General features: G+C 42.5%; 1 protein-coding gene across 1 annotated transcript in view; it reads right to left on the bottom strand.

The window, feature by feature from the left end:
- GSDME (gasdermin E) overlaps positions 1-13,075 on the bottom strand; it is a 53,113-nt gene extending 40,038 nt beyond the window's left edge. The window contains exons 1-3 of the mRNA XM_074367339.1: positions 12,919-13,075; positions 8,785-9,014; positions 4,187-4,379 (exon numbers count right to left, since the gene is read on the bottom strand). Coding sequence (XP_074223440.1) covers positions 4,187-4,379; positions 8,785-8,995 — 404 coding nt within the window. The 5' untranslated portion in view covers positions 8,996-9,014; positions 12,919-13,075. The remainder of the gene's footprint in view (positions 1-4,186; positions 4,380-8,784; positions 9,015-12,918) is intronic.
- Between the last annotated feature and the right edge of the window lie 1,194 nt (positions 13,076-14,269).

The following is a 14,269-nucleotide window of genomic DNA, read 5'->3' as shown; positions in this document are numbered from 1 at the left end:
GAGGCAAGAACAGGAGCGTTAGAGCCAGAAAATCCTGGGTTGAATCCTAGCGCCAGCACCCAAACTGAGCTCCAGGACTGAGAGCAAGTTACTTCCCCTCACTGAGGACATTTAGGTTCTTAAATGTAAAAGGAGACGGCTATGCAGAGTAAATGAGATGATGTCCGTAAAGTGTCCAGCACACAGGAGGTGTTCAGCAGATGCCCGTTCCTTCCCCTCCTTCTCTCCCTGGCCCCCCAGTTATAACTGCTGGCCCTCATCTCTTTCTCTGAGATTATTTTCTCCCATCTCTACTCACTGAGAATCTCCCCATATGCTTCTTACAGGCACCATCTTCTACACCTGAATCAGGAGAGTGTGTGAGAAACCTGTATCGGGAAATGTGATTACAGAACATTGCCAAACTGTGGTTCTTGAAATAGAAACAGCAAGACTGCAAAGTTGGATTAAGCTCTAGAGGGCTGTCTAAAGACTGAGGAACAGCCAGCCCTCCTGTCCCTCTCTGCCAGAATCAGCAAATGAAAATATAAGACTCTCCCCAGTGAAATTTCATTTTCAGACAAACAACACACATTTCCCAGTATGTCCCCAGTATTGTAGTAGAGAAGGAAAATGCCTCTCTAACAAAGAAGAAAAGCAGTAGAAAAAAAGAAAATTAAAGTCGTGACTATCAGAGAAAGGGGTGGCTGTCCGCCCCACCTAGTGTCACCAGACAGGGCTGAAAGTTCTCTGACCAAGAAAGGGAAATCCTGCCAGAGTCCTAACTCAGTGGAGTCCTGGAGTCCTAGAAAGTGCCAGGAGGCAATAGTCAAATAATCGTCATGGTCTTTCAACTCCATTAAGCAGCAGAGTTCAGTGGAGAGGTGAATGGGTTTTGAAAACTTCAGTTGTCCAAGCATCCTCAATATCTGTATAAAATCTGCCCACCAAACGCTTGGTACATGAATTTTATGGTATCTTTTTAACTCATTAATTTTTAAACATTGTTTTCTTCAATGAGAAAACATATTTTATATTTCACATAATCCTAAGAATACTGAAAACAAGGAGATAAGCTACTTATACTTAAACACAAGCAAGTTTTCTCTTAATTTATTTGGACTGGCAATTTCTGTTTTAAAAGAAAAAGTGATAAAATTACACACAAAAATGCACATATGTTACTGTAAAAACTGAAGTATCATCTCTTGTCAGGATTTTTGCAATAACCTCTCCATTGGACTCTTGGCTTCCACCCATCCAGTCTCTCAGCCCAGCAGCCAGAATGATCCTTCTAAAACATAAGTCAGATCATGTCACTTCCCTTCCCAATGTCTTCTTCCCAGTGGCTTCCCATCTCACTCTAAGTAAGAGTTAAAGTCTTTCCGCACTGATGAAAGAAACTGAAGACCACACAAACAGATGGAGAGCTAGCTATACCGTGTTCTTGGATTGGAAGAATCAATACTGTTAAAATGGCTATACTACCCAAGGCAGTCTACAGATTCAGTGCAATCCCTAGCAAATTACCAATGGCATTTTTCACAGAACTGAAACAAAAAATTTTTTAATTTGTATGGAAACATAAAAGACCCTGAATAGCCAGAACAATCTTAGGAAAGAAGAACAGAGCTGGGGCAATCATGCTCCCCAACTTCAGACTGTACAGCAAAGCTACAGTAACCAAAACAGTGGGGTACTGGCACAAAAACAGACACATAGATCAGTGGAACAGGACAGAAAGTCCAGAAATAAACCCATACATTTATGGTCAATTAATCATGACAAAGGAGGCAAAAATATACAATGAAGAAAAGAGTCTCTTTGGCAAGAGGTGCTGGGAAAACTGGACAGCTACATGTAAAAGAATGAAATTAAAACATTCTCTAACACCATATACAAAAATAACCTCAAAATGGATCAAGGACCTAAATGTAAGACTGGATATTCTAAAACTCCTAAAGGAAAACATAGGCAGAACACTCTTTTACATAAACTGCAGCAATATTCTTTTTAAACTAGCTCCTAGAATAATGGAAATAAAAGCAAAAATAAACAGACAGGATCTAATTAAACTTAAAAGCTTTTGCATAGCAAAGGAAATCAAACAAAATGAAAAGATAACCTATGAAAAAGGAGAATATATTTGCATATGATACAACCGACAAGGGACTAATTTCCAAAATTTACAAACAGCTCATACAGCTCAATATCAAAAAAAAAAAAAATCAAAAAATGGGCAAAAGACCTAAATAGACATCTCTCCAAAGAAGGCATCCATATGGCCAACAGGCACATGAAAAGATGCTCAATACTGCTAATTATTAGAGAAATGCAAATCAAAACTACAATGAGGTCACTGGTCAGAATGGCCATTATCAAAAAGTCTACTAATAATAAATAATAAATGCTGGAGAGGATGTGGAGAAAAGGGAATCCTGCTACACTGTTGGTGGGAATGTAAATTGGTGCAGCCACCATGGAGAATAATATGGAGGTTCCTTAAAAAACTGAAAATAAGACTTACCATGTGATCTAGCAATCCCACTCCTGGGCATATATCCAGAGAAAACTCCAATTCAAAAAGATACATGCACCCCAATGTTCACATCAGCACTATTTACAATAGCCAAGACATGGAAGCAACCTAAATGTCCATCGACAGATGACTGGATAAAGAAGTTGTATAGAGTGTGTGTGTGTGTGTGTGTGTGTGTGTGTGTGTGTGTGTGTGTAGACAGAATAGACAGATACTATTTAGCCATAAAAAAAAGAATGAAATAATGCCATTTGCAGCAACATGGATGGACCTAGAGATTGATATTAAGTGAATTAAGTAGAGAAAGATCTATAACATATGGTATCACTTATACGTGGAATCTAAAAAAAAACCAAACAAATGAACTTACTTACAAACCAGAAATGGACACACAGATATGGAAACCAAACTACAGTTACCAAAAGGGGAGGGATAAATTAAGAGTTTGGGATTAACATATACACACTACTATGTATAAAGTAAACAAGGTCCTACTTTATAGCACAGGGAATAATATTCAATATCTTGTTATAATCTATAATGGAAAAGAATCTGAAAAAGTATATATATATATATATATATATATATATATATATATATATATATATATATATATAAACACACACACAGAACTGAACTGAATCACTCTGCTGTACACGCGAAACTAACACAATATTGTAAATTAACAATACTTCAACTTAAAACAAGAGTTAAAGTCTTTCCTGTGGCCTGTCAGGTCCTATGGGACTTGCCACCCGCTCCTCTGCCCCCTCTGACCTCACCTGCTCTTGCCTGGCTTACTCAGCTCCAGTCACACCACTTCTGCCCACAGCCCTCTTGCCCAGGACACCCCTATGCTCGCTCCCTCCTCAAATTCAAGTCTTTCTTCTGTTGCCAGCTCCTGCAGGATGCCTCTCTGGCCCCTTTTTCAAAGCATAGCTCCATTCCTGGCATGCCCTATCCTCCTCCTCTGCTACACTTTTCTCCGCTCCAGCGATCCCCATCAGCCTTCTATAATATATATTCTACTTATTTAGTTGCATGTTGTGTGTCTGTCCCCACTAGAATATAGGGCAGGAATGGTGGCATTTTGTTCACAGCAGCACCCCTACCATGGAGGACAATACATAGTACACAGCAGACACTCAGCAAATTACTTACGGAACGCTGAATAAACGTAAGGTCAAATAATGATGTATTATCATTTTACTGGGGTAACATGTACTCACCGAAAGCTAAACCATGAGTAAATGTGGGATTTCTTCAAGACTTCAGAGTTACAAACCATCTCTTTCCCTGAAGCCCCTCACCTGTCTCTTTCTAATCAGAAAATCATAAGGATCAGAGGGGAGGTGTCTGATATTAAAATTCAAAAACGTAGGACAGAGCGTTCTCACTGTTGGTATTTTACAAATCATGCAATTTTTTAAAGTACACATTTGCCTGAGGTAACACCCTTTTAAAGTGCTTCCCACATCTCCCCCCTCAGGCTAAGAACCATCAAAGTCTAGAGGATGCTTTGCTCCTCGAGTTTCAGCAGATGGGCCTTCAGTGCTGTTTGTTGATTGGCCATGTTCCCAATGTCACCCTTCTAGCGAAATTCCAACCAAATGACCTTTAAGTGAGAGACGTGCCAAACTCCAAAATGCCAAGCAAGAGTGCCGTTACCTCTCCTGGGCATCTCCGATGAGCTGCTGCAAGTCCACCTCCTGCTTCCTTAGGGATCCAAATGAGGACTGACTCTCCACGAGGCCCTTGCCTCCAATGTTCAGCTTCACCTTCCCCAGGGCCGTCTCGAGGGTCCCGCTCACGTGGTTTTCAAACTTGCCCTCGTACTTCACAAAGTCCGACTCCACGACCACTGGAGAGAGACATGCAAAGGAATCTGATAACCAAACGGCCACCTCTGTGCCTCGCCTAGCCTTCCCATCCCGTGGAGACCCACTCCAAAAGGAGAGCTGGCCGCCATGCTGTGCCTGTGGGCAAAGCAAGAGGGCGCCGGCACAGCAGGTGCAGACTGAGCATGGCGTGTGTGCACTGGTGGCCGGGGGCTCTACTGGGTGCTTTTTTGTTTTTTCATCTTTCAATTGCAATCTACACACATATACATAAGTGCCCCAAAAGTATCTACAGAGCTTCCAGAATAATTTTAAATCAAATATCTCTTTAACCACTGTCCAGATAAAGAAACAGAACATTTTAATTGTGTTTCTCCTGGGTGAGGGGACTAGATGAGGATGACACCTGAACAGTGAGAAAACAGCAGCCCAGCACTCCCCCCATCCCCAACCCAGGGAGTGGCCCCCACTCGGTATCTGGTAGGCTGGTCACCTGAACCTGTCCTTGGGCATCTTCCCTTCCCACTGGTGGCCTTGGGGAACACTCCCCTGGCCTTCATGACCATCCCCATTCAAACAGTTCTCTCCCCATACTTACCTGTTTATATTTGACCTCTACCCAGTCATTCCTTATCAAGCAATTCCTTATCTCTGTGTTCCTGATAATGCCCGTGGCATGCCCTTCCTCCCTGCCTCAGACACCATCCCAGAACACACAAGCTCCAGACTCCTCATTCTTCCTTCCTGGCTTCCCAGGCACTCAGGAAGTGTCCCAGCTTCAATCAACTCCCCTAGGGATTGCCGGGAGCCTTAGCTGGTCATACCCAGGTGCTTGCTATTAGACTGCCTTCAGGATCTGCCCTTTTTATCTAAATGCTCAAGATAAATATCTGATGACCTCAGACCTGAACTGCCAGCCTCCTCATGTCTCCAGATGCCTACTGTTCTTATTTTTAATTCAACCAAATACTATCATAAAAATAGTCTCAGACACCATCATTCAGTAAGGCTACACTGAGCATCTCTTAGGAACCTCACACTCACTCTGAGTAAGAGTTAAAGTAAATGGCCCTTTCCACTGCCCTGACCCAAGGCTCTCCTGGGCTCCTGGTGGCAATTCATAATGGATTCAAATCCACTGGGGTCTGAAAGGCTTCCTTCCATCCAGTCACTGCCCTCAACACCTGTATTTCTTTCACAGCAGTCAAGAAAACCCATTCCTCAACCAGGGTTCATCACCATTCATCTGTGAAGTTTACAAACTGGAGAATCATTGCCCAAATAAGAAGCCTGTGAAAATGTCCTCGATTCACATCTTGAGAAAACAGACACTCTGGGAAATGTTTTGGGAAGCAGCATAGAGCAGCTGTTAGGAGCTCAAGATTGTATCACTACTGTAATATTGCTAGCTGGGAGATCTTAGGGAACATCCATCTCCCCAAATCTCAGGTTTGTCGTAATTTGGAGATAATTAATAACATCTACCTGATGGGTTCTGCTGCAAGCTGATGTCTGTAAAACATGTCCTACGGAGCCTGGCACAGAGCAAGTGCTCACCCCATCCACTGGCTTTAGGCCAGAGTAACATCACTTCCTGACAAACAGGACTGTCCTAAGTAATACAAAGTGATGCACAGAAAGAAATTCTATCTTCAGGTTCTAGTTCTGGTCTCAGTCAGGCTTATTACCACTCCTGGAAACTCTGTCCCTAAGATTACACCTCACAGCAGATGGGGACAATCAAGACTATTCCAAAGTGCCATGCTAGACACACCTCCAAAACAGACGTGGTCTGCGCACACTTCTGCATCAAGTCATCAGTTGCTGTGGGTGGGAGGGGAAGAGTGAGGAAACCAACAGGCTATCACTGGGACTGCCAGCAGCCAGGTCACCACCCTCCAACCTCCACATCCCCTGGTAACACAACACTCCGGTATTGTTGCAAAGGGCAAAAACAGCAAAGGTGAAGTATCCCGAATCTGCTCAGGAGACAAAGTAGAAGGCACCTCTCATTACAGCCCTAACACTAACAGGACACAGAACCCGGGTTTGTTCTGGCCTCAGACCATGAGCCTACGTGGGACTTCTTCATTAACAGGGAGTGCAACTGGCCTGACCCATCTCACACGAGTCCTCAAGGTCTCTCAGGACTCCATGAGACAGGCACCTCAATAGCACAGAGCAGTGAAATCCCAGTAACTCAGGGGTCTGTGGTCCGTTCTATGAATTTTTTTCCCCTTTCCTTTGCTCATATTTAGTCATTACACCACTCAGTAGAAGTTCTAGCAGACATCTGGGGGTGAAAATGACATAAAATGAATACCAGTTCATTTGCCCACCACTTGACAGTTCTAATAATGAGCCTGGTTGAAGAAAGCACTGGCTAGAATGCTGGCTGGGAAGAAAATTTGGAGATTCTTTGTCAACTCAAATTATCTCCTTTATCTCTTTTCCCCTTTAATAGAGATGCAATCACAAAATTCAAAAACTAGAGCTGACAGAAGACTCAAACATCATTTAGTCCAATAATTAAGAGCTGATGGTACTTTCAGGCATCACTATGTTCCAATAAGTGTAGTAATGAATATCACAAGTCCTCGAAAAGTTCCCAACTTCTGGACCAGGAATTCTATTGTTAAGAATCTATGTTGCCCCAATGTTCACAGCAGCACTACTTACAATAGCCAGGATATGGAAGCAACCTAAGTGTCTAACAACAGAAGAATGGATAAGGAAGATGTGGTGTATATATAAAATGGAATACTACTCAGCCATAAAAAATAATGAAATCTTGCCATTTGCAACAAGAATGGACTTAGAGGATATTATGATAAGTGAAACAAATCAGAGAAAGACAAATACTGCATGTTATCACTTACATGTGGAATCTTAAAAAATAAACTTGTGTATAAAAAAATATAGAGAACTAATGATTACCAGTAGAGAAAGGGAAGCGGGGAGGGATAAGGTGGGAGTAGGAGAATAAGAGATACAAACTACTATGTATAAAATAAATAAGCTATAAGAATATACTGTACAGCACAGGGAATATAGCCAATATTTTATAATAACTATAAATGGAGTGTAATCTATAAAAGTTTTAAATCACTATGTTGTATATATACCTGAAATATAATATTGAGTCAACTATATCTCAATAAGAAAAAATTTTTCAATTAAAAATGTTTTTAATTAAAAAAATACTCTATGTTAAAGCAATTGCTTAAAGGAAAAACGGACAGAAGTGTTCACTGCAACTTTATGAAGCACTAAATTGGAATGGTTAAGCAAATTAAGGTGCATATACACTGTTGAAAATAGTATTAAGAAATATTTAAACCTATGAAGGAAAACATATAAGGTTAAATAAAAAATAAATAAGGAGTATATAAAAATTATATGTAGTGTACTTCCAATTTTGTTTTTAAAAAATGTCATTCTAAGTGAGGTAAGTCAGAAAGAGAAAGAAAAATACCATAAGATATCACTCATGTGGAATTTAAAAAAAAAGACAAATGAACTTATATATAAAACAGAAACAGACTCACGGACACACAGACATAGAATATAGACTTGTGTTTGCCAGGGGGAGAGGGGTGGGAAGTGATACTGCAGATACTGATTGATATATATAAAATGGATAAACAAGTTTATACTGTATAGCACAGGGAAATATATTCAGTATGTTGCAGTAGCTTACAGTGAAAAAGAATATGAAAATGAATATATGTATATTCATATATGACTGAAGCATTGTGCTGTATATCCGAAACTGACACAACACTGTAAACTGACTATACCTCAAATTAAAAAAAAAATTGGATGCAGAGAAAGAAGACTACAATCCAAGTGTCAACGGGAATTAACACTTGATGGAAGAATTTTTGTTGATTTGTTTTCTTCAGCATTTTGTAAATATTCCTTTGTAATAATGAGTCAAATCCCATTTTTGATATTTCAAGCCCACCACTGCCTCTTTCCTTTATGTTACACAGCTGGGTAATCTAGTAAGAAACCCCAGATGTTCTCTCCATTGGCACCGGCAGGAAACTGAAACCTTGCAAGCCCCAGCCCACATGCAGAACCCTCATGGCACCTCCTAATCACTGTAAAAACTGAGTTCAGCCCTCCTGATGGATATGTGGCACCATCAACCTCAAGGCCAAACCAAATCTGGGGTGTAGATCCATCCCACTTATGCTGAGTCTTACTTTTGTACCAAAATCTGCAATATTATTTTTTAAAGACTGAGCTATAATTTTTCAGGTCAGGCCTGCAGAACTTCATCATTTTGAGAGAGGGTATGTTAAAAGAAATATAATTTATTTATTATAAGGTGTCACCTTAAAATCACTCAAGACAACATGTGTCTAGAAGAATCATGTCCTGTTCTGGAACTAATCGTAGAAGATACTCAAAGAAACATACCTGGGCTCAGAAACTGGTCTTCTGTGAGTACATCTCCAAGAGTGACAGATAAAAACTGGTACTTGGGTCTCTGCCAACACCAGAATCTCTTTTTTTTGGTCACCAAACTTAGAAGCTGTAATTTATCAGAGTCATTTAAGTTTGATACTGCGATCAGGTTACCTCCAGCATCAACTTCTCTAAGAAAATTCCTTGTTGCTTTGGCAAACATTTTGAGAACTCCAGATAACCTGAAAAAATATATATATATATATAGGAAGTTATTATTTCATGACTCTTTCTTTCTAAAATTACATTATTTCTCCCTTGTATCATCAGTATACATGAAACAATGCCTTCTCCTTAGAGAAGCCTTTAGTTTGAGCTCCAGTAATATTTAAAAAGTCAGATTGAAATACTGAAAGAAAATATGTGTGTAAGTCAGGATAGGCTAGGTTATGCCTCCAAATCTTGGTGTCTTACAACCATAAAGCTTTATTTATTGCTCACACTACATGTCCAGTACAGGAAGACAGGAGAGCTTTGCTCAACATAGACCTCCAGGGGTCCTGACTGAAGGGGCAGACACCACCTTGAACATTGTCAGTCGTCAGCCAACAGGAAAGAGATTTCTGCAAAGTCTCACACCAGCAATTAAATACTCTGCCCCAAAACTGACACATGTCATTTCCACTCAATTTGTCAGAACTAGGCACGTGGCCTCAGCCAACCATCACAGTCAGGAAATACAATCCTACTAAATATCTGGAAGGCAGAGACCTAGGAATATCTGTTGAACAGCATACTGACCACCCCAACTTTTCTGAAGGGTCAAATGTGCTTTTCCTCTACACTGTGTGATTTCCTCTATTCATAAATGGAAAGCAACTAGCTATTACTTTTAAATCCAGAAATGAAAGCCCAGTCACCCTTCAGCTGGTGGGGTGGAAGACGTATATACTATTCAATAAATGTGATTAAAGTAATGTGATCAGAGCGGTCACTTAGATCTTCTGGAAGCAAAATAGGAAACCAGCTGGCAGGAAACAAGGTTAGAAACAAACAACAGATGATGACACTGAACTAGGTCGGTGGCGTAAGGATGCTGGCTTGGTGGTTTCTCCACAACTCTGGTTGGATGTGAGTGTGGTGACGAAAGAGAATAGACCCCAGCAGGGCCTCCAAACAGTGCAGGCCTGGCTTGGCTGATGAGATGGAGATGCCAGTTACCAAGAGAGGGAATTCGGGAGGGGCAGGTTGGTAGGGGACAGCAAGACAGTAACTGCTGAGTGGATCAAGGATAAGATGCAAGATTCATCTTGTCAAACACAAGGAAAGAACTTTGAACAAAATAAGGTCTCCCCAGTGACACATGGAACTTCATACCACTTGTCCAAAAGCCCCAGCAGAGTCTGCCTCAGTTCACCATGGGTGTCAGTATCTCCGTTTTCAGGGTTTCTATTCCTTCCTGGGACAACCGGGAAGGAAGTTCACTAACTTGCCTTCAGATTAAACAGTTTTCTGAAGAAGGCAAATCAGACTTGCCATTAAAAAACAAAATGTAACAAAACCCATCTGCTGTGGGCAGCAACGCCTTAGTAATGACAACAATATGCCCCAGAGGGATTAGAGGATGAAGAAAGGGCACTCCTAAATTACTTTTTAATTTTTGTTTCAACCTAACAACAAACACAGCCTCTTGACAGGGTAGGTTGCTCTAGGAAGAGTTAAAGGATGTGGCTGTTGCTTTGGAGGTTTTTATTAGAATTAGGCTTACTCCATCAAGGAACTCTGAGAATATTCTTGTGAAGCTGAAGTTAGAGGTTTCTTTTTCATTATTATGGTTGAATATATAATACATTTACACGGCTCAAATATCTAAACTATGGGGAAAGATCTACACTGAGAAATCCCATTCCTACCCAGGTCCCATCTACCCTTTCACCCATCTCTCCTTCAGGCATAGCACCTGTATGTTTCTTTATACAAATGTAAGTAAAAAGGAGTCAACACACTGTTCTGCATCTTGCTTTCTGTCATGTAGCAGTAAGCCCTGGAGATCCTCCCATGGTTAATACTCTCTGCATAATACAGCTGCATAGCCCCGCTCCACACGAATGTGCCGTCGCTTATTTAACCTGGCCTGTATTGCTCATCACTTGGGTTATTTCTAAATTTTTGTTATTATAAAAATGCCACACTCCTGCTATGTGCCACTGGGTGAAATCCTTTCCACGCATTTCCTCATTTAATCTCCATTGCAACCCTGGGTAGGCACTGCCTACATTTCCACAAATGTAGAAACTGAATTTCAAAAATGTTAAGTAACTTGCTAAAGATCACGAGGAAAAAAGCAGTCCTGACATCTGGGAGCTGGCCTGGTTCCATCAGCTAGCCCTAGGGTTGCTGGCACTGGCCCTGTGTTTTCCTGGTGAACACGGACAATGTCAGAGCATCAGCATGGAGCAAGGTCGCCTTGTGGTCATGATAAATCAAGACAAGAACAAGACATCTCATAGTCTTATCTGACCACAGACAAAATATGAACATTGTCCTGAACATCACATAGAGAATTACTGCTGAGCCCAGATTCCAGCCAAGGTCCACCTGCTTCCCAAGCCTGAGTCCTTGACCACCCTGCTCTGCTGACTCCCCAGGTTTTTTTGTTTTTTGTTTTTTTAAATTTGGGCTACATATAATTTGTTTTGTAAAGTGAGAAAATGTGTTCAAAAGGGTAAACTTCAGTTATGAAGGAAGCAAAAACCATGGCTATAAAATATATGTTATTTCCTCATTAGGGAAATGAGACATCACTGAGGTACTTGTCTTTTACCTACAACATCACCAGATTTTGAATTATTTTTGGTTTTCTAAATGACAAAGTGAAATGGAGTCTATTAAATTTAAAATAGAGGAGTCATCCTTCTGTATCTCCCCGTGCTTACAGCCCAGTACCTGAGCTCATTTTTTAAACAACACATATTAAAGACTAGGTATTCTAGCATTTCCTTCTAAAATAAAAATCTGAAATAAAAAACAAAGGATGGTCACAAAACAGGCATGAGCTTGAAAAAGGAGTCAGGGTGAGGCAGCAAAGATTTTGGAGGAAGTGGAGTGGCTAACAGGAGGCTGATTAAGAATAGAGAAGAACCTTCTGGTCCCCTCGAGAGTTCAGAAAAGAACAAACTGAAAAGCTCTTCTGGAAAACATGAAGCAGGCAGGCCAAGGGCAGCAGCTGGGGGCTTGGGCCACGTTTCTCAGATCTCTCTAATTGCCTGGGCTCATCTTCTCCTGGCTGCTTTCCGTTTATGAGAAGAGCTCATTGGTGGTGCATTTGGAAAACGATGAATTTACTCTAATTTATTCAGCTGTTTCTCTGACCTCACAGCGCTGTTTCATTCCACTCTGATTAGACCCTCTGTCTGTCTCTTAAAGGCAGAGAAACCAAGACATCCATCCCTCCACCAGTCCTCTAAACAGAGGCGGCTCTCAACGAGAGATTGGGGGGGTGGGGAGCACTCTACAACTGATGTCTTTCTAAGAGCCGCCCTCTAGTCTTTCCCTGTCAGGTGCAGTTGGGAAGCGACTCCGACAGGGTCTGGGGTCCGCACGTGAAGGCCCCAAGAAGCCCCTCGAGCAGTTGTGATGTCACCCCACCCAGGCCGAGAACACCCAAGGGGGCTTGGCCGCCGCCTCCGCAAGCTCGGGGCCCAGTATCCCGGAGGCCGATAGATGGGGACTCGGTCCAGGCCGAAGAGTGAATTCCACGCCTCCCCGCGCCTTCCCTTCCCGCACCCACGCGCCCGGCGGGGAGAGCCTCCGCGCACCCGGAGGAGAAACCGGAAGACAAAGAATGAAGGAGTGGGGAGGGGGCGACAACAGGGGTGGGGAACAGAAGGTGCCCGCTGTCCTCGCGACAACCAGGGAAGGAATTGGCAGAGGGGAGAGGGGGAGAGAGGATAGGAAGGGGGTGAAGGTCCGGGGACTGGAGCAGACGCCAGGGGCCAGCGGTCCAGCTGCGGGCAGCCCACCCACTCGTCCCGCGTAGGACTAAGCGACAGACGGGAGGGCGTCCCAGAGGGAAAGAGACGCGCGGGCTCGTCTCCCCAGGGTCCAGGCCTGGAGCCGGAGCAGAGCACCGCGGTCCGCACTTACCTCCCCGCAGCCAAACGCCCCGTGCCCCGCGCCCCGCGCCGGCCGAGTCGGAGGAGCCAGGCGGGGCGGGGGCTCACGAGAGAAGAGGGCGGGCGGCGGGACCTTTGCTCCGACCCCGCCCCCTGGTGCCGGGCGCGGCGGCCCAAGGAGTGAGCTCAAACTTGGGCTCAGGAGTCTTGAGTTCTGCTACTGCCTTCAGCTGGGCCTGGAAAGAGACAGGGCTTTCCCTTGGGCCCCCATATGATTTAGATTACAGTTTCCCCACCTCCTTATATTTAGGTTAGTAAATCCGTTCCTGGCTATTCAAAGTACAGCCAGATCACCAACCTACAGGAACGTGCCCTAGTTCCTCGTCTGCTTTATTTTTCTCCTTTGCACTGATCAGCATCTGATAGACTATACACATACTTATTTCATGCATTATCTTTTTCATCCCTAGAATATCAGCTCCACGACGGAAGGGGCTTTTGTCAGTTTTGTTCACTGTACTCCACACCTAGCATAGTACCTGATGGATGGCTGATACTCAGTAAATAATTGTTGAATTAATTAATGCATTCTCTCGTTTGTTTCTCCAGCTAGACTGTGGGGTCTTACTCATCTCTGCAGTACTTGGCACAGGGTAGGTGAACAATGAATGATTGTTGGATGAATGAAGGAACAGAAACGGTTGAGAGAGGTGGTCCCCTTTTGGTCCCCTGCCTGGCCAAAGTAATCAAATACTGGAAGGAAAAAACAATCACTGTCCTGGCCCTGTCAAGAGGCTTTTCATCTATGCTCTTGGTTCTCTGTCTTCATAAAATTGTATAGTGATGACTCTCGCTTGTTAGAGATTATTGTCTCCTGACCTCGACCATTCACCTTAAGAAAATCCTTATAAACAGCATGTTCATGAAGTTCCCACCAGCAAGCCCCAGTCTTCAACTAGATAGGTAATCACTTGTAATCGAGAGTGCATGAGCTTTTTGGTGCAACTCAATGGTTTTAAATTCTTCACTTTTTTTTTTTTTGTCCTGTCCGCTGCCTTTCAATTAAATGCTTGAGGAAGACAGTAATAAAATCATCAGCTAATATTTATAAAGTACTTTCTATTTACTGTCACCAAGCACAGTTCTAAGTACATTACATGCATTGATTGACTCATCTCTTTCTCACAGCAACCGGTTGGAGGTCCAAGTTACAAATGAGTAAGTTGCTTATAGTCTTACGAGATTTAAAGAGAAGATGTATGAAAGCACTCAGCATAGTAGGCCCTAAATAAAAATTCATTTCTTTTCCTTTATTAATTACTTTTCAGTTAATGTCACTTTTAAATTGAGCCTAAAATTTCTCACCATGTGTAATTTTGTCT

The sequence above is a fragment of the Camelus bactrianus genome, chromosome 7, assembly GCF_048773025.1.
Source record: "Camelus bactrianus isolate YW-2024 breed Bactrian camel chromosome 7, ASM4877302v1, whole genome shotgun sequence".
Lineage (NCBI taxonomy): Eukaryota > Metazoa > Chordata > Mammalia > Artiodactyla > Camelidae > Camelus > Camelus bactrianus.
Note: the sequence above shows the minus strand (reverse complement) of the source record. Positions and strands in the feature narration are given on the sequence as shown.